The 20,268-nt window shown below is 40.2% G+C and overlaps 1 protein-coding gene across 16 annotated transcripts in view; it reads right to left on the bottom strand.

The window, feature by feature from the left end:
- The window catches only part of LOC142843734 (uncharacterized), a 67,365-nt gene that overhangs the window by 15,193 nt on the left and 31,904 nt on the right, over positions 1-20,268 (bottom strand). For 5 of the 16 annotated variants that reach the window (XM_075961613.1, XM_075961622.1, XM_075961623.1 and 2 more), the window contains 9 exons: positions 18,920-19,045; positions 16,837-16,962; positions 14,734-14,859; positions 12,633-12,749; positions 10,537-10,662; positions 8,435-8,551; positions 6,370-6,495; positions 4,682-4,804; positions 817-995 (listed from right to left, as the gene is read on the bottom strand). In XM_075961613.1, the coding sequence (XP_075817728.1) occupies positions 817-995; positions 4,682-4,804; positions 6,370-6,495; positions 8,435-8,551; positions 10,537-10,662; positions 12,633-12,749; positions 14,734-14,859; positions 16,837-16,962; positions 18,920-19,045 (1,166 nt within the window). Of the gene's footprint in view, positions 1-810; positions 4,805-6,369; positions 6,496-8,434; positions 8,552-10,536; positions 10,663-12,632; positions 12,750-14,733; positions 14,860-16,836; positions 16,963-18,919; positions 19,046-20,268 lie in introns of those variants that run through there. The other 11 variants (XR_012909687.1, XR_012909686.1, XM_075961627.1 and 8 more) reach the window with 11 other exon arrangements.

The raw sequence follows: 20,268 nt of genomic DNA, 5'->3' as shown, positions 1-20,268 counted from the left end.
CACCAGCTATTTTTTTGGTATGCATAAAAGAAGCTGCGTGTGACATGTATCACATCACATAGGATGCTGGGTGTGACAGGTACATGTCACATAGGATGCTGAGTGTGAAAGGTACATATCACATAGGATGCTGGGTGTGACGGGTACACGTCACATAGGAAGCTGGGTGTGACGGGTACATGTCACATGCTGGGTGTGACGGGTACATGTCACATAGGATGCTGGGTGTGACGGGTACATGTCACATAGGATGCTGGGTGTGACATATTCATGTCACATAGGATGCTGGGTGTGACAGGTACATGTCACATAGGAAGCTGGGTGTGACAGGTACACATCACATAGGATGCTGGGTGTGACAGGTACATGTCACATAGGAAGCTGGGTGTGACAGGTACACATCACATAGGATGCTGGGTGTGACAGGTACATGTCACATAGGATGCTGGGTGTGACGGGTACACGTCACATAGGAAGCTGGGTGTGACATGTATCACATCACATAGGATGCTGGGTGTGACGGGTACATGTCACATAGGAAGCTGGGTGTGACAGGTACACATCACATAGGATGCTGGGTGTGACGGGTACATGTCACATAGGATGCTAGGTGTGGCATGTAACATGTCACATAGGATGCTGGGTGTGACGGGTACATGTCATATAGGATGCTTTCACTGAAGGAAGCTAAGTGAAGTGTACATACATGCTCTCTCACTGTTTCCTCAGTATTCTATAAAGCAGCAACTATTTCAAAATAAAGTGTTAAAATAATAATAGTAAAGGGTCAAAATGCAGATGCAGGAATCATCCTACCTGAGCTGATGTAGCTCTTGCTGCCAGGCCAGGCTTTCCCGCCTAAGTTCCTCCTGCATCATCTGCATGGTTTCTGCCTGCTCTTGATACTCCTGGAGCTGAGCCTTCAGTGGCAGTAGCTCAATGACCTCCTGATTCCTCAGTAAGTACTGCTGCTGCAGGGTCTTCAGTTCCTCCAGCTTTAACCAGAGGGAACAAAGGGTGACTTCCCATTCCTTACTGACCAGTCGCTCTTGTCACACAGGCACCACAGACTGTGAGCACCTTCCCACAGTCCACAGACAGCCAAGGAGCTGCCATCAAGGCTCCAGGGCCTAACCATCCCTTCCATTCTACCCCATAGCCCCACCTCTGAGGTCCAGAGCTCCGACTTTGACCTGAGACAGACTTAAGGGACCTACAGGTTATTGTGAAGGGGGATGTAAAGAGTGGCTTCCCACTTACACATGTGCCCGCCATAAACTTCTGTATTTATACATGAACACCAGCCATTTTCCTTGTTGGTGCTGTTGTTGTTGTTGACTTGTTTATCTTGTCTTTGTTTCTCAATTCTCGGGCAGAACTCAGGCACATAGGCAAGGGCTCTATCACTAAGCCAATCTCAGCTGGACTCCAGCCTTAACTCAAGCTGAGCTGATGTCCACTATTATAAAGAAGGTGCACACCCTACCGTTAAGGACACTTGGGCTCTAGAATTGGATACCCTGTTTCTTGGATGAGAGTTGATCTAAGTCTTTGTTTCCCTCACCTATTAAATGAAGATAATCAGCACTTTTCCTCATACAAACATGAGAATTAAATAAGAAAACAATGCGTCTCACACACAAGGTTAATGGATGTTAGGATGGACTCACCTTTAGAAAACTGCGATCCGTTTAAAACTCTTTCCCAATACCCACTAAGAGCTTGATGCAGAAATGACGTCAGGACACCTGGGTAGACAACAGCCTTCAACACACACCTTTCACCCAATCACAAATATTAATGCTACCGTACCAGTAGCTCTTTAAAAAGCAGCAAACATAAGAGCGGGAAGACAACAAAGGACAGCAGCAACACACACTTGAGGCCCAGAAGCAGATGACACATTAGCCGGGGAAACCACAGGCGCTGAGACAGGTGAGAATGCAGGCAATCAGATCATTATAGCATCAATAAAGAGTTACCAAGAGAAACTCACCAAAAGAAGCAACCAGTCAGGTGTGGAGGCACATACCTGTAACCCTGGCCTTTGCGAGACTGGTGCATGAGGATGTGAATTTGGGGGCAGCCTGGCCCACACTGAACGCTCTAGGCAAGCTTCAGTTATATAATAAGACCTTGTCTCAATAGCAAAATGGGAGGTGGAGAAGTAGTTCAGCAGTTAAGAGCCCTCACTGCTCTTCCAGAGGACCCCAGTTCAATCCCCATGTTGGGCAATTCAAAATTGCCTGTAATTCCAGCGCCCTCTCCTGGCCTCCACAGGCACCTGCACATGTCATACACTCACAGTAGAATTAACAACAAAGCAAAATACCACCATTCTTGGAAAGGTAAGTTAGAAAATTTACCCGTGAAACAAGAAAAAAAAATACATAAAACAACGAGAAAAGAGAAATTTCTTTCAAATTAAGAAGCAGGGCTGGAAAGATGGCTCAGTGGTTAAGAGTACTGTCTGCTCTTCCAGAGGAATTCGGCTGGGGTCAATTCTAGCACCCACATGATGGTAATAACTGTTACCACAGTCTGAGGACATCCAAGACCACCAGGTATGCATGTGTTACAGACCAAATAGCTAACTATACATCGTTAACAACACCAAGAACAAAGAACACCAACAACAAGGTGACAAAAACAAAATTATCAAATGGGGTCAAAAGATAGGGCCGAGAGCATAGGCACTTGTGTGCAGGCAGCGCGAGTCAAACGGGATGACAAGCACTTTGGAAGTAAGAAGGCAAAACAGAAGCAAGCAACTGGGAAGTGTGGCAGGAGAATCTGAGATCTGGAGTGGCTCCCAAAAGGAAGCAACGAGGAATACATTCCCACCAATAAGATGGTGATGTGGGTAGAAGGTCCTCAAGGCCATCACTGTTTGCTGAAGAGCTGGGTCTGATGGCCTGCAGGCTTAAGATCAAGTAAAGGGCTGAAAAGATGAGGACAAATAATCAGGCCTTGCATGGCAGATCAAGGGAGGGATCCTAAGCTTCTCCCAGACAATCGTGTGCCTTTTAAAGGTTCCTAAGCAGGCAGTTATACGAACGGGAGAGTTTGGGAATGACTTGTACACAAGCACATTTATTCTCTGCTGGAGAGGTTATGCGATGGGAGCACTGGTGTCAGAACTGCTGAAGGGAAAGAAGCTTCTCGTGGGTGTGAGAAGAAGGTGAAAGGATGGACATTTGAGCGCATTCAGAACAGAATAAAATACCTTGCTCATTAGGTGATAAAAACCAGAGTGACAGCTTTAAGAAACACTATCACAGCACGTTACAGAAGCAGAGGAAGGGCTTCTTAAAAGACTTGTCTCATCAATATTCAGTGGACAGAAAGTGTGCAATAGTGCCGAGAGAACAAAGCAGTGCCAGGGTTTCCAATGCATAAACTCAGAGTGCATGGTCCCTGGATGAAGCAGAGCTAACTTGGAATCGGCTGGAACAACCCAGGACAAGGATTCTGACTCAGAACAGAGTGAATCCCAGCATGACATAAGCTACTGCTTTTAGGCATAAACATGTATAGGCATATGCATGTTCATGTGGGTGCAGGCACATGTGTGTATAAGGGCCTGAGTCAGCCTGGGTGCCAGGGGACAACTTTGGGTCTATTCCTCTGGTGCCATATAGCTTTCCCCCCAATTGTGTCTTCTTTCAGCAAACAGCGCCAAGCCTGACACTAGTGAGACTTTGGGCTCCCACAATGACATCAGTGACCACCTCCAGCAGCCTGAGCAACTCAAGGGAAGAATTGCTGAGTTAGAGATGGAGAAACAGAGTGACAGGGGGCTCAGCCAGACACTAGAAAACGAGAAAAATGCCCTCCTGAGTCAAATCTCGGCAAAGGATGGCGAACTAAAACTATGTGAGGAATCTTCAAGTTTAACGCTCACACTCTGAGTATCTTGCTCTTGCGATTTGCCTGCCAGAGCTTGTGTTTCTTGTTCAGTGATGCCATCCGTTTGTTGAGGGAATTTCTCAGTGGCCTCTAGGCTAGCTTGTTTTAGTACACTATCTTCTCCTTGAAGCTCCAGATCTTCTCTCAGAAGGTTTTTCTTTGCCATTAAAGCCTCAAACTCCTTAGAAAGGGTTTTATTCTCTAACTTTACCCTTTCTAGTTCTTCCTTCAGGCTGGAATTCTTTTGGAATTCCTCCAAAAGAAGGAATGACATTCAAAGTTGTCCTCTGGCCATCATACACATTCTAAGTACACACAATGTGAGTTAGTACAGGGTAAGCTCAAATACAAGAAAGTCAATTTTCAATACACCTTAAAAATACAGATTTAATAAAAGAATGTGCCTTTGAAATCTCTTTTTACCTCTTTTATTTTTTTTAAATACAAAACTGACTTCATCTATTTGAAGTTTTAGATCAGGGTTAGGACATGAATGGTCGCAGTAAATCTGCAAATGAGAAAGAAACCAGCCCATTGCTGACTCCCACAAGTCCTCAAGAAGTTCCGACCTGATGAGATAAGGAAAAAGGGAAAGTATGGACAAGACAGAAAATGATGTGCAACGAAAGAGAGGACACCAATAAGAAGCCAAGGAATACATGGAGGATGTGTGGAGCGCAGCAGGGAAGGGCAGGGCATGGAAAGTGGCTGAGAGGTCTGGATTAAATGTTAACCAAAACAAGAGTCATTCCATGGAGTGTGAGCAACACACCTGCTGCATCTCTGTCTCCACATCTGCCTGGGTTACTAACGGAAGCAGCTCATCTTCATGGAGGCGGACCTGGGTTTCAAAGCGGGCGTCTTTTTCATGGACCATCTGCTGCATGGAACTCAACTGAAGACACATGCCAGAGAAACTAGACAAGATACGCTCCAGAGTAGCTCAGAGACAATTCTTTCAGCCTAACCTCCAAAGATGGGCACACAGCACCGACGGACAGTGCTTCTCTAAACCTCAGCTCTGAGGGGCAAGGGTGAGAATGTCAGAAGAACAAGAGGCCCAGCAGTAACTTCCAGACAAGAACGAAAGCCTACTATCAAACTCCAATCAATTCATATATAACTTTAATTAAAAAAATCTTCATCGATACTAAAAATGTTATAAATATGGGAGAAGATATTTTTTAATTCTGAAATGATTAGAAAATTAAACACACAAGTGAAGTTAAATTTCTGTTAGCTCCTTCAGTACCAGACTCATGCTCAAAAATGGTCCTGGACCCTCACTCCTATAAATTAGCAGTTCAAGCCATGGACATTATTCGAAATGTTCTACAAATAGAAATACAAGGCTAGTCTATTTTGTGTGCTTATCTGTTTGTGTTTTCAAGGGCACACCACCTCCCCAGAGAGCCATGACCAGCTGTCACTCCTGCAGGCTGTTCTCTTTAATGCGTTCTTTCTGTCTTTCCCAACTCTTTCCCACAAGAACGCAGCTTGTCTAGAGTGTTGCTTAGCTCCCAGGATTCCTCTCTGTCTTCCCCACAAGAACATGGCTTATCTGGAGTGTTACCAAGCTCTCAGGGTTCTGTTTAAATCCCATCTTTTTTTCCTCTAAGTTTCTATAATTACCATGTTCACAAAATACTTTAAAGCTGAGGCTACTTTTATCAATTTTACTTTTTGAGATAGGTCTTCCTGTATAGCCTGGGCTAGCTTGGAACTTGTCATGCAGCCAACACTGGTGTCAAACCCATAATCTGTACACATCAGTCTCCTGCATGCTAGGGCAATGACTTTTGTTAACACATTTAGCCTTTGGTATTGTGTTTGGAGTGACTTGCTCCACAACGGAACTGTTACCATATTCATATGTCTTCGCTGCCTTTGTTTTAAGTACGTAAAAGAATAAAAAATGTGTAAAATTTCCCTAGTCTACACTATATATGAAGCATGAAAGCTTCAATAGAAGTTAATAGGATAAGATTATCAATTTCTGGGTATAAAACTCTCTGTGTTCAACTGTCAGCCATCAATACATGGAAGACACCTCTGTTACCAATATGTCTGATGGCTAAGATCAGCTGCATGTTGTGTGCAAAGGTCTCCAGGGATGAAAATGCGGCATGGCACAAAAGCATCCTCAAAGGAGAACAACGAGAAACTGAGAAAAACAGAGTTGAGGGAGCCCACGCAAACAGGGTGGCACTGGATTGAGAATGACCAAAAAGAAGAACGCTGCATACTAGAGTCATTAGCAATGAGCTTCATACCCTCCACTTCTTTAGTCTATGTTAGGAAAGTAGCTTCTTCAGCCACACCCTCCTAGGCTTGGCTTTAATATCCTAGCTAAGATACTTTCATCTACCAAGCTTTTCAAGTGACTGCCGGGATTGACTTGCCACCTGCACCATTCTGGACCCCATGGATACTATCCTAATGGAGGCGCCATCATCCTACCTGTGCATCTTGCTCTTCCTGTGTCAGCCTGAGATCAGTCCGCAAAGTACTAATAAGTTCTTCCTTTTCTTGAAGCTGCTTCTTCATCAGGCTGAAATCCTCGATCTCAAACAAAATCTTATGCAACTGAAGGAGGAAAATATTTACTTAAGCAATGGGATTGGCAACTTTTAGTTCTTTTGACTTTCTCATTTGCCTTGAATACCTACCCTATTTTTTTCTAATTTCCACTTTAATAAAGCAAAAAGAATTTTACTTGCTAATTTATAAATTATCATTGAATTGCCAAAACTTTTCAGAAGAAGACAGAAGCAATAGCAATACGCTTTTCAATTTCTTTGAAAGCTAACATAGCAAAGAGACAGACCAAATAGACAGTGAGCAGAAAAACATGAAAAACAGTAACAATATGTAAAAACTATCCTAAAAACCTTGCACTAAACAAGTTAAGGGCAAACAATAAAAATTGGGATTTTCTTGGCATTAGAGACTATAAAATAATAATGATAAAAAAAAAGACAGCAATAGAGCTACATCTGATGTTCCTGTGGAATAGGGAAAAATCCAAGGTAACCAAGAAGTATTTGCAGGAATAGGTGGCAGCTAGTATTAGAAGAGATGCAACACTTCCCGGTCTTTGATCATGGCTAAATGCAGGCCATCCACAGGAAAAAAAAACCCAAATGCGATCTGTATAGAGGTTTAGCAATGGTTCAGTGGCAACTAGCACTTGCTACTCTTGTGAAAAGATCCAGGTTCCATCACAGCACCCACGCTATCTGTAACTCCAGTTGCAGGGGATCTGATGTCCTCGTCTGACCTCTGGGGTTATGTAGTGCAAATACATACATGTAAGCAAAAATATTCACACAAAAGATGCATGAACAATTACATAATACCATTCAAAAGTCAGGCATGGTGGCTCATGCCTATAATTCCAGCACTCAAGAGGCTGAGACAGGAGGACTGCCACAAGTTCAAGGTAAAACTGGGCTACATTGTGAGACCTTCCTTCAAAAACAACAACAAAAATCACGAGGAATAAAGAGCAGAAAAATATGCTGAAAAACACTGTAACTTATTTCATCGTTAAACATGTTTAAGAAAAATGAAGAGGACATGAAAGGAACGATAGAGTTAGAAAAGTTTGGAAAATTAATAAAATTCATGAAGTTGATGGAAAAGAAAACTCGTTTCAGAAGAAAAAGCCCAACACATAACAGAATGCCTTGAGTTAAATAAGAAAAATAATAAATCAAAAAAATATTAATCAAAATTGGGAAAAAAAATACACAACCAAAAATAAAGGTCAAGAGAAACTTGCAAGGAAAAAAATGAAAGCATCGGAGCTGAGCGAATGCTATGCATCATGTAATTCAAGAGTTTCTGAATACACACGCTCCATACATGAAGAATACAAATATCACCGTCACACACACACATGCACACTCTAATAAAAGAGTAGACCAGGAAGCAAGGGAGTGGGGGGCAGGCAGGGAGGGACAGACTGACGGGAGAGCACTACTGATCTGGCTCTGGCTTCAGAATGACCATGAAGAAGAACGCTGCATACTAGAGTCATTAGCAATGAGCCTCATACCCTCTCCACTTCTTTAGTCTATGTTCAGTAAGTGGCTTTAAGGCTAAGATATATCTTCCTAACAAGATTTTAATCAGAAAAGAATGGAGGCAATGATTTGATTTCTTTTGTTGTATCTATCCGTTTCCTTTGAGTTCCGCCATGAGCCCGTTCCTGAGATACAGAATCTCTGTGTGCGTTTAAATTGGAGTATCTTGACTCAAGGAATAAAAACAGTCATCATAAAGCTATGGCAAGTTCACCAACCTAAGGCATTTTTGAGGGGTTCTGATGTTTCCTACTAAGATATGAACCACTTACCATACTTGTGGCTTCTTCTGCCACACCCTCCTAGGCTTGGCTTTAATATCCTAGCTACTATACTTTCATCTACCAAGCTTTTCAAGTGACTGCCGGGATTGACTTGCCGCCTGCACCATTCTGGACCCCATGGATTCTATCCTAATGGAGGCGCCATCATCCTACCTGTGCAGCTTGCTCTTCCTGTTTCTGCCTGAGCTCAGTCTGCAAAGTACTAACGACTTCTTCCTTTTCTTGAAGCTGCTGCTTCATCAAGACAATCTCCTCCATCGCAGTCGATTTCTTATTCAACGGAAGGGGAAAAATATTTAGTTAAGCAATGGGAATTGGCAACTTTTAGTTCTTTTGACTTTCTCATTTGCCTTGAATACCTACCCTATTTTTTTCTAATTTCCACTTTAATAATGCAAAAAGAATTTTACTTGCTAATTTATAAAGTATCATTGAATTGCCAAAACTTTTCAGAAGAAGACAGAAGCAATAGCAATACGCTTTTCAATTTCTTTGAAAGCTAACATAGCAAAGAGACAGACCAAATAGACAGTGAGCAGAAAAACATGGAAAACAGTAACAATATGTAAAATCTATCCTAAAAACCTTGCACTAAACAAGTTAAGGGCAAACCATAAAAATTGGGATTTTCTTGGCATTAGAGACTATAAAATAATAATGATAAAAAAAAAGACAGCAATAGAGCTTCATCTGATGTTCCTGTGGAATAGGGAAAAATCCAAGGTAACCAAGAAGAATTTGTAGGAATAGGAGGCAGCTAGTATTAGAAGAGATGCAACACTTCCCGGTCTTTGATCATGGCTAAATGCAGGCCATCCACAGGAAAAAAAAACCCAAATGCGATCTGTATAGAGGTTTAGCAATGGTTCAGTGGCAACTAGCACTTGCTACTCTTGTGAAAAGATCCAGGTTCCATCACAGCACCCACGCTATCTGTAACTCCAGTTGCAGGGGATCTGATGTCCTCGTCTGACCTCTGGGGTTATGTAGTGCATATACATACATGTAAGCAAAAACATTCACACAAAAGATGCATGAACAATTACATAATACCATTCAAAAGTCAGGCATGGTGGCTCATGCCTATAATTCCAGCACTCAAGAGGCTGAGACAGGAGGACTGCCACAAGTTCAAGGTAAAACTAGGCTACATTGTGAGACCTTCCTTCAAAAACAACAACAAAAATCACGAGGAATAAGGAGCAGAAAAATATGCTGAAAAACACTGTAACTTATTTCAACCTTAAACATGTTTTAGAAAAATGAAGAGGACATGAAAGGAACGATAGAGTTAGAAAAGTTTGGAAAATTAATAAAATTCATGAAGTTGATGAAAAAGAAAACTCGTTTCAGAAGAAAAAGCCCAACACAAAACAGAATGCCTTGAGTTAAATAAGAAAAATAATAAATCAAAAAAATATTAATCAAAATTGGGAAAAAAATACACAACCAAAAATAAAGGTCAAGAGAAACTTGCAAGGAAAAAAATGAAAGCATCGGAGCTGACCGAATGCTATGCATCATGTAATTCAAGAGTTTCTGAAAACACACGATCCATACAGGAAAAATACACTGAATATGTGCAAATAACAACCAAGACCGTCACACACACACACACATACACACACATGCAGACTCTAATAAATGAGTAGACCAGGAAGCAAGGGAGTGGGGGGGGGCAGGCAGGGAGGGACAGACTGACGGGAGAGCACTACTGATCTGGCTCTGGCTTCAGAATGACCATGAAGAAGAACGCTGCATACTAGAGTCATTAGCAATGAGCCTCATACCCTCCACTTCTTTAGTCTATATTCAGTAAGTGGCTTTAAGGCTAAGATATATCTTCCTAACAAGATTTTAATCAGAAAAGAATGGAGGCAATGATTTGATTTCTTTTGTTGTATCTATCCGTTTCCTTTGAGTTCCGCCATGAGCCCGTTCCTGAGATACAGAATCTCTGTGTGCTATTAAAATGGAGTATCTTGACCTAAGGAATAAAAACAGCCACCATAAAGCTATGGCAAGTTCACCAACCTTAATGGCATTTTTGAGGGGTTCTGGTGTTTCCTACTGAAATATGAACCACTTACCATACTTGTAGCTTCTTCTGCCACACCCTCCTAAGCTTGGCTTTAATATCCTAGGTACCATACTTTCATCTACCATGCTTTTCAAGTGACTGCCGGGATTGACTTGACCCCTGCACCATTGTGGGCCTCATGGATTCTATCCTAATGGAGGCGCCATCATCCTACCTGTGCAGCTTGCTCTTCCTCCTTCTGCCTGAGCTCAGTCTGCAAAGTGCTAATGAGTGCTTTATTTTCTTGAAGCTGCTGCTTCATCAGGTTGTTCTCCTCTATCTCAACCAAATTCCTATGCAACTGAAGGGGAAAAATATTTACTTAAGCAATGGGATTGGCAACTTTTAGTTCTTTTGACTTTCTCATTTGCCTTGAATACCTACCCTATTTTTTTCTAATTTCCACTTTAATAATGCAAAAAGAATTTTACTTGCTAATTTATAAAGTATCATGGAATTGCCAAAACTTTTCAGAAGAAGACAGAAGCAATAGCAATATGCTTTTCAATTTCTTTGAAAGCTAACATAGCAAAGAGACAGACCAAATAGACAGTGAGCAGAAAAACATGGAAAACAGTAACAATATGTAAAAACTATCCTAAAAACCTTGCACTAAACAAGTTAAGGGCAAACAATAAAAATTGGGATTTTCTTGGCATTAGAGACTATAAAATAATAATGATGAAAAAAAGACAGCAACAGAGCTACATCTGATGTTCCTTTGGAATAGGGAAAAATCCAAGGTAACCAAGAAGTATTTGCAGGAATAGGTGGCAACTAGTATTAGAAGAGATGCAACACTTCCCGTTCTTTGATCATGGCTAAATGCAGGCCATCCACAGGAAAAAAAAACCCAAATGTGATCTGTATAGAGGTTTAGCAATGGTTCAGTGGCAACTAGCACTTGTTACTCTTGTGAAAAGATCCAGGTTCCATCACAGGACCCACGCTATCTGTAACTCCAGTTCCAGGGGATCTGATGTCCTCGTCTGACCTCTTGGGGTTATGTAGTGCATATACATACATGTAAGCAAAAACATTCACACAAAAGATGCATAAACAATTACATAATACCATTCAAAAGTCAGGCATGGTGGCTCATGCCTATAATTCCAGCACTAAAGAGGCTGAGACAGGAGGACTGCCACAAGTTCAAGGTAAAACTGGGCTACATTGTGAGACCTTCCTTCAAAAACAACAACAAAAATCACGAGGAATAAGGAGCAGAAAAATATGCTGAAAAACACTGTAACTTATTTCATCGTTAAACATGTTTAAGAAAAATGAAGAGGACATGAAAGGAACGATAGAGTTAGAAAAGTTTGGAAAATTAATAAAATTCATGAAGTTGATAGAAAAGAAAACTCGTTTCAGAAGAAAAAGCCCAACACAAAACAGAATGCCTTGAGTTAAATAAGAAAAATAATGAATCAAAACAATATTAATCAAAATTGGTAAAAAAAATACACAACCAAAAATAAAGGTCAAGAGAAACTTGCAAGGAAAAAAATGAAAGCATCGGAGCTGACCGAATGCTATGCATCATGTAATTCAAGAGTTTCTGTAAACACACGCTCCATACATGAAGAATACACTGAGTATGTGCAAATAACAACCAAGAACGCCACACACACACACACATACACACACATGCAGACTCTAATAAATGAGTAGACCAGGAAGCAAGTGGGGGGGCAGGCAGGGAGGGACAGACTGACAGGAGAGCACTAATGGTCTGGCTCTGGCTTCAGAATGACCATGAAGAAGAACGCTGCATACTAGAGTCATTAGCAATGAGCCTCATACCCTCTCCACTTCTTTAGTCTATGTTCAGTAAGTGGCTTTAAGGCTAAGATATATCTTCCTAACAAGATTTTAATCAGAAAAGAATGGAGGCAATGATTTGATTTCTTTTGTTGTATCTATCCGTTTCCTTTGAGTTCCGCCATGAGCCCGTTCCTGAGATACAGAATCTCTGTGTGCGTTTAAATTGGAGTATCTTGACTCAAGGAATAAAAACAGTCATCATAAAGCTATGGCAAGTTCACCAACCTAAGGCATTTTTGAGGGGTTCTGATGTTTCCTACTAAGATATGAACCACTTACCATACTTGTGGCTTCTTCTGCCACACCCTCCTAGGCTTGGCTTTAATATCCTAGCTACTATACTTTCATCTACCAAGCTTTTCAAGTGACTGCCGGGATTGACTTGCCGCCTGCACCATTCTGGACCCCATGGATTCTATCCTAATGGAGGCGCCATCATCCTACCTGTGCAGCTTGCTCTTCCTGTTTCTGCCTGAGCTCAGTCTGCAAAGTACTAACGACTTCTTCCTTTTCTTGAAGCTGCTGCTTCATCAAGACAATCTCCTCCATCGCAGTCGATTTCTTATTCAACGGAAGGGGAAAAATATTTAGTTAAGCAATGGGATTGGCAACTTTTAGTTCTTTTGACTTTCTCATTTGCCTTGAATACCTACCCTATTTTTTTCTAATTTCCACTTTAATAATGCAAAAAGAATTTTACTTGCTAATTTATAAAGTATCATTGAATTGCCAAAACTTTTCAGAAGAAGACAGAAGCAATAGCAATACGCTTTTCAATTTCTTTGAAAGCTAACATAGCAAAGAGACAGACCAAATAGACAGTGAGCAGAAAAACATGGAAAACAGTAACAATATGTAAAATCTATCCTAAAAACCTTGCACTAAACAAGTTAAGGGCAAACCATAAAAATTGGGATTTTCTTGGCATTAGAGACTATAAAATAATAATGATAAAAAAAAAGACAGCAATAGAGCTACATCTGATGTTCCTGTGGAATAGGGAAAAATCCAAGGTAACCAAGAAGAATTTGTAGGAATAGGAGGCAGCTAGTATTAGAAGAGATGCAACACTTCCCGGTCTTTGATCATGGCTAAATGCAGGCCATCCACAGGAAAAAAAAACCCAAATGCGATCTGTATAGAGGTTTAGCAATGGTTCAGTGGCAACTAGCACTTGCTACTCTTGTGAAAAGATCCAGGTTCCATCACAGCACCCACGCTATCTGTAACTCCAGTTGCAGGGGATCTGATGTCCTCGTCTGACCTCTGGGGTTATGTAGTGCATATACATACATGTAAGCAAAAACATTCACACAAAAGATGCATGAACAATTACATAATACCATTCAAAAGTCAGGCATGGTGGCTCATGCCTATAATTCCAGCACTCAAGAGGCTGAGACAGGAGGACTGCCACAAGTTCAAGGTAAAACTAGGCTACATTGTGAGACCTTCCTTCAAAAACAACAACAAAAATCACGAGGAATAAGGAGCAGAAAAATATGCTGAAAAACACTGTAACTTATTTCAACCTTAAACATGTTTTAGAAAAATGAAGAGGACATGAAAGGAACGATAGAGTTAGAAAAGTTTGGAAAATTAATAAAATTCATGAAGTTGATGAAAAAGAAAACTCGTTTCAGAAGAAAAAGCCCAACACAAAACAGAATGCCTTGAGTTAAATAAGAAAAATAATAAATCAAAAAAATATTAATCAAAATTGGGAAAAAAATACACAACCAAAAATAAAGGTCAAGAGAAACTTGCAAGGAAAAAAATGAAAGCATCGGAGCTGACCGAATGCTATGCATCATGTAATTCAAGAGTTTCTGAAAACACACGATCCATACAGGAAAAATACACTGAATATGTGCAAATAACAACCAAGACCGTCACACACACACACACATACACACACATGCAGACTCTAATAAATGAGTAGACCAGGAAGCAAGGGAGTGGGGGGGGGCAGGCAGGGAGGGACAGACTGACGGGAGAGCACTACTGATCTGGCTCTGGCTTCAGAATGACCATGAAGAAGAACGCTGCATACTAGAGTCATTAGCAATGAGCCTCATACCCTCCACTTCTTTAGTCTATATTCAGTAAGTGGCTTTAAGGCTAAGATATATCTTCCTAACAAGATTTTAATCAGAAAAGAATGGAGGCAATGATTTGATTTCTTTTGTTGTATCTATCCGTTTCCTTTGAGTTCCGCCATGAGCCCGTTCCTGAGATACAGAATCTCTGTGTGCTATTAAAATGGAGTATCTTGACCTAAGGAATAAAAACAGCCACCATAAAGCTATGGCAAGTTCACCAACCTTAATGGCATTTTTGAGGGGTTCTGGTGTTTCCTACTGAAATATGAACCACTTACCATACTTGTAGCTTCTTCTGCCACACCCTCCTAAGCTTGGCTTTAATATCCTAGGTACCATACTTTCATCTACCATGCTTTTCAAGTGACTGCCGGGATTGAATTGACCCCTGCACCATTGTGGGCCTCATGGATTCTATCCTAATGGAGGCGCCATCATCCTACCTGTGCAGCTTGCTCTTCCTCCTTCTGCCTGAGCTCAGTCTGCAAAGTGCTAATGAGTGCTTTATTTTCTTGAAGCTGCTGCTTCATCAGGTTGTTCTCCTCTATCTCAACCAAATTCCTATGCAACTGAAGGGGAAAAATATTTACTTAAGCAATGGGATTGGCAACTTTTAGTTCTTTTGACTTTCTCATTTGCCTTGAATACCTACCCTATTTTTTTCTAATTTCCACTTTAATAATGCAAAAAGAATTTTACTTGCTAATTTATAAAGTATCATGGAATTGCCAAAACTTTTCAGAAGAAGACAGAAGCAATAGCAATATGCTTTTCAATTTCTTTGAAAGCTAACATAGCAAAGAGACAGACCAAATAGACAGTGAGCAGAAAAACATGGAAAACAGTAACAATATGTAAAAACTATCCTAAAAACCTTGCACTAAACAAGTTAAGGGCAAACAATAAAAATTGGGATTTTCTTGGCATTAGAGACTATAAAATAATAATGATGAAAAAAAGACAGCAACAGAGCTACATCTGATGTTCCTTTGGAATAGGGAAAAATCCAAGGTAACCAAGAAGTATTTGCAGGAATAGGTGGCAACTAGTATTAGAAGAGATGCAACACTTCCCGTTCTTTGATCATGGCTAAATGCAGGCCATCCACAGGAAAAAAAAACCCAAATGTGATCTGTATAGAGGTTTAGCAATGGTTCAGTGGCAACTAGCACTTGTTACTCTTGTGAAAAGATCCAGGTTCCATCACAGCACCCACGCTATCTGTAACTCCAGTTCCAGGGGATCTGATGTCCTCGTCTGACCTCTGGGGTTATGTAGTGCATATACATACATGTAAGCAAAAACATTCACACAAAAGATGCATAAACAATTACATAATACCATTCAAAAGTCAGGCATGGTGGCTCATGCCTATAATTCCAGCACTCAAGAGGCTGAGACAGGAGGACTGCCACAAGTTCAAGGTAAAACTGGGCTACATTGTGAGACCTTCCTTCAAAAACAACAACAAAAATCACGAGGAATAAGGAGCAGAAAAATATGCTGAAAAACACTGTAACTTATTTCATCGTTAAACATGTTTAAGAAAAATGAAGAGGACATGAAAGGAACGATAGAGTTAGAAAAGTTTGGAAAATTAATAAAATTCATGAAGTTGATAGAAAAGAAAACTCGTTTCAGAAGAAAAAGCCCAACACAAAACAGAATGCCTTGAGTTAAATAAGAAAAATAATGAATCAAAACAATATTAATCAAAATTGGTAAAAAAAATACACAACCAAAAATAAAGGTCAAGAGAAACTTGCAAGGAAAAAAATGAAAGCATCGGAGCTGACCGAATGCTATGCATCATGTAATTCAAGAGTTTCTGTAAACACACGCTCCATACATGAAGAATACACTGAGTATGTGCAAATAACAACCAAGAACGCCACACACACACACACATACACACACATGCAGACTCTAATAAATGAGTAGACCAGGAAGCAAGGGAGTGGGGGGGGGGGCAGGCAGGGAGGGACAGACTGACGGGAGAGCACTACTGATCTGGCTCTGGCTTCAGAATGACCATGAAGAAGAACGCTGCATACTAGAGTCATTAGCAATGAGCCTCATACCCTCCACTTCTTTAGTCTATATTCAGTAAGTGGCTTTAAGGCTAAGATATATCTTCCTAACAAGATTTTAATCAGAAAAGAATGGAGGCAATGATTTGATTTCTTTTGTTGTATCTATCCGTTTCCTTTGAGTTCCGCCATGAGCCCGTTCCTGAGATACAGAATCTCTGTGTGCTATTAAAATGGAGTATCTTGACCTAAGGAATAAAAACAGCCACCATAAAGCTATGGCAAGTTCACCAACCTTAATGGCATTTTTGAGTGGTTCTGGTGTTTCCTACTGAAATATGAACCACTTACCATACTTGTAGCTTCTACTGCCACACCCTCCTAAGCTTGGCTTTAATATCCTAGGTACCATACTTTCATCTACCATGCTTTTCAAGTGACTGCCGGGATTGACTTGACCCCTGCACCATTGTGGGCCTCATGGATTCTATCCTAATGGAGGCGCCATCATCCTACCTGTGCAGCTTGCTTTTCCTGTGTCTGCCTGAGATCAATCCGCAAAGTACTAATAAGTTCTTGCTTTTCTTGAAGAAGCTTCTTCATCAGGCTGAAATCCTCGATCTCAAACAAATTCTTATGCAACTGAAGGAGGAAAATATTTACTTAAGCAATGGGATTGGCAACTTTTAGTTCTTTTGACTTTCTCAATTGCCTTGAATACCTACCCTATTTTTTTCTAATTTCCACTTTAATAATGCAAAAAGAATTTTACTTGCTAATTTATAAAGTATCATTGAATTGCCAGAACTTTTCAGAAGAAGACAGAAGCAATAGCAATACGATTTTCAATTTCTTTGAAAGCTAACAAAGCAAAGAGACAGACCAAATAGACAGTGAGCAGAAAAACATGGAAAACAGTAACAATATGTAAAAACTATCCTAAAAACCTTGCACTAAACAAGTTAAGGGCAAACCATAAAACCTGGGATTTTCTTGGCATTAGAGACTATAAAATAATAATGATGAAAAAAAGACAGCAATAGAGCTATATCTGATGTTCCTGTGGAATAAGGAAAAATCCAAGGTAACCAAGAAGTATTTGCAGGAATAGGTGGCAGCTAGTATTAGAAGAGATGCAACACTTCCCGTTCTTTGATCATGGGTAAATTCAGGCCATCCACAGGAAAAAAAAACCCCAAATGCGATCTGTATAGAGGCTTAGCAATGGTTCAGTGGCAACTAGCACTTGCTGCTCTTGTGAAAAGATCCAGGTTCCATCACAGCACCCACGCTATCTTTAACTCCAGTTCCAGGGGATCTGATGTCCTCGTCTGACCTCTGGGGTTATGTAGTGCATATACATACATGTAAGCAAAAACATTCACACAAAAGATGCATAAACAATTACATAATACCATTCAAAAGTCAGGCATGGTGGCTCATGCCTATAATTCCAGCACTAAAGTGGCTGAGACAGGAGGACTGCCACAAGTTAAAGGTAAAACTGGGCTACATTGTGAGACCTTCCTTCAAAAACAACAACAAAAATCACGAAGAATACAAAGCAGAACAATATGCTGAAAGACACTGTATCTTATTTCATAGTTAACCGTGATTAACAAAAATGAAGAGGACATGAAAGGAACATAAGAATTAGAATAGTTTTAAAAAGTAATAAAATTCATGAGGTTGATATAAAAGAAAACTCGTCTCAGAAGAGGAAGCCAAACACAAAACAGAATGCCTTGAGTTAAATAAGAAAATGGATAAATCAAAAAAATATTAATCAAAATTGGGAAAAAAAAATACACAACCAAAAATAATGGTTAACAGAAACCTGTAAGGAAAAAAATGAAAGCATCGGAGCTGACCGAAGGCTATGCATCATGTAATTCAAGAGTTTCTGAAAATACACGATCCATACAGGAAAAATACACTGAATATGTGCAAATATCAAGACCGTCACACACACACATGCAAACTCTAATAAATGAGTAGACCAGGAAGCAAGGGAGAGCGGGAGGGGCAGACAGGAAGGGACAGACTGACAGGAGAGCACTACTGCTCTGGCTCTGGCTTCAGAATGACCATGAAGAACGCTGCATACTAGAGTCATTAGCAATGAGCCTCATACCCTCCATTTCTTTAGTCTATGTTCAGTAAGTAGCTTTAAGGCTAAGATATATCTTCCTAACAAGATTTTAATCAGAAAAGAATGGAGGCAATGATATGATTTCTTTTGTTGTATCTATCCATTTCCTTTGAGTTCTGCCATGAGCCCGTTCCTGAGATACAGAATCTTTGTGTGCTATTAAAATGGAGTATCTTGACCTAAGGAATAAAAACAGCCAGCATAAAGCTATGGCAAGTTCACCAACCTTAATGGCATTTTTGAGGGGTTCTGGTGTTTCCTACTTAAATATGAACCACTTACCATACTTGTAGCTTCTTCTGCCACACCCTCCTAAGCTTGGCTTTAATATCCTAGGTACCATACTTTCATCTACCATGCTTTTCAAGTGACTGCCTGGATTGACTTGACCCCTGCACCATGGTGGGCCTCATGGATTCGATCCTAATGGAGGCGCCATCATCCTACCTGTGCAGCTTGCTCTTCCTCCTTCTGCCTGAGCTCAGTCTGCAAAGTGCTAATGAGTGCTTTATTTTCTTGAAGCTGCTGCTTCATCATGTTGATCTCATCCATCTCAACCAAATTCTTATGCAACTGAAGGGGAAAAATATTTACTTAAGCAATGGGATTGGCAACTTTTAGTTCTTTTGACTTTCTCATTTGCCTTGAATAACTACCCTATTTTTTTCTAATTTCCACTTTAATAATGCAAAAAGAATTTTACTTGCTAATTTATAAAGTATCATGGAATTGCCAAAACTTTTCAGAAGAAGACAGAAGCAATAGCAATACGCTTTTCAATTTCTTTGAAAGCTAACATAAAAAGAGACAGACCAAATAGACAGTGAACAGAAAAACATGGAAAACAGTAACAATATGTAAAAACTATCCTAAAAACCTTGCACTAAACAAGTTAAGGGCAAACCATAAAACCTGGGATTTTCTTGGCATTAGAGACTATAAAATAATAATGATAAAAAAAAAGACAGCAATAGAGCTACATCTGATGTTCCTGTGGAATAGGGAAAAATCCAAGGTAACCAAGAAGTATTTGCAGGAATAGGTGGCAACTAGTATTAGAAGAGATGCAACACTTCCCGGTCTTTGATCATGGCTAAATGCAGGCCATCCACAGGAAAAAAAAACCCAAATGAGATCTGTATAGAGGTTTAGCAATGGTTCATTGGCAACTAGCATTTGCTGCTCTTGTGAAAAGATCCAGGTTCTATCACAGCACCCACGCTATCTGTAACTCCAGTTGCAGGGGATCTGATGTCCTCGTCTGACCACTAGCGGTTATGTAGTGCATATACATACATGTAAACAAAAACATTCACACAAAAGATGCATGAACAATTACATAATACCATTCAAAAGTCAGGCATGGTGGCTCATGCCTATAATTCCAGCACTCAAGAGGCTGAGACAGGAGGACTGCCACAAGTTCAAGGTAAAACTGGGCTACATTGTGAGACCTTCCTTCAAAAACAACAACAAAAATCACGAAGAATACAAAGCAGAACAATATGCTGAAAGACACTGTAACTTATTTCATAGTTAACCATGATTAACAAAAATGAAGAGGACATGAAAGGAACATAAGAATTAGAATAGTTCTAAAAATTAATAAAATTCATGAAGTTGATGGAAAAGAAAACTCGTTTCAGAAGAAAAAGCCCAACACAAAACAGAATGCCTTGAGTTAAATAAGAAAACGGATAAATCAAAAAAATATTAATCAAAATTGGGAAAAAAATTACACAACCAATAATAAAGGTTAACAGAAACCTGCAAGGAAAAAAATGAAAGCATCGGAG

Source organism: Microtus pennsylvanicus, chromosome 2 (assembly GCF_037038515.1).
Source record: "Microtus pennsylvanicus isolate mMicPen1 chromosome 2, mMicPen1.hap1, whole genome shotgun sequence".
Taxonomy (NCBI): domain Eukaryota; kingdom Metazoa; phylum Chordata; class Mammalia; order Rodentia; family Cricetidae; genus Microtus; species Microtus pennsylvanicus.
The sequence above is the reverse complement of the archived record's forward strand: the minus strand, read 5'-3'. Positions and strand labels throughout refer to the sequence as shown.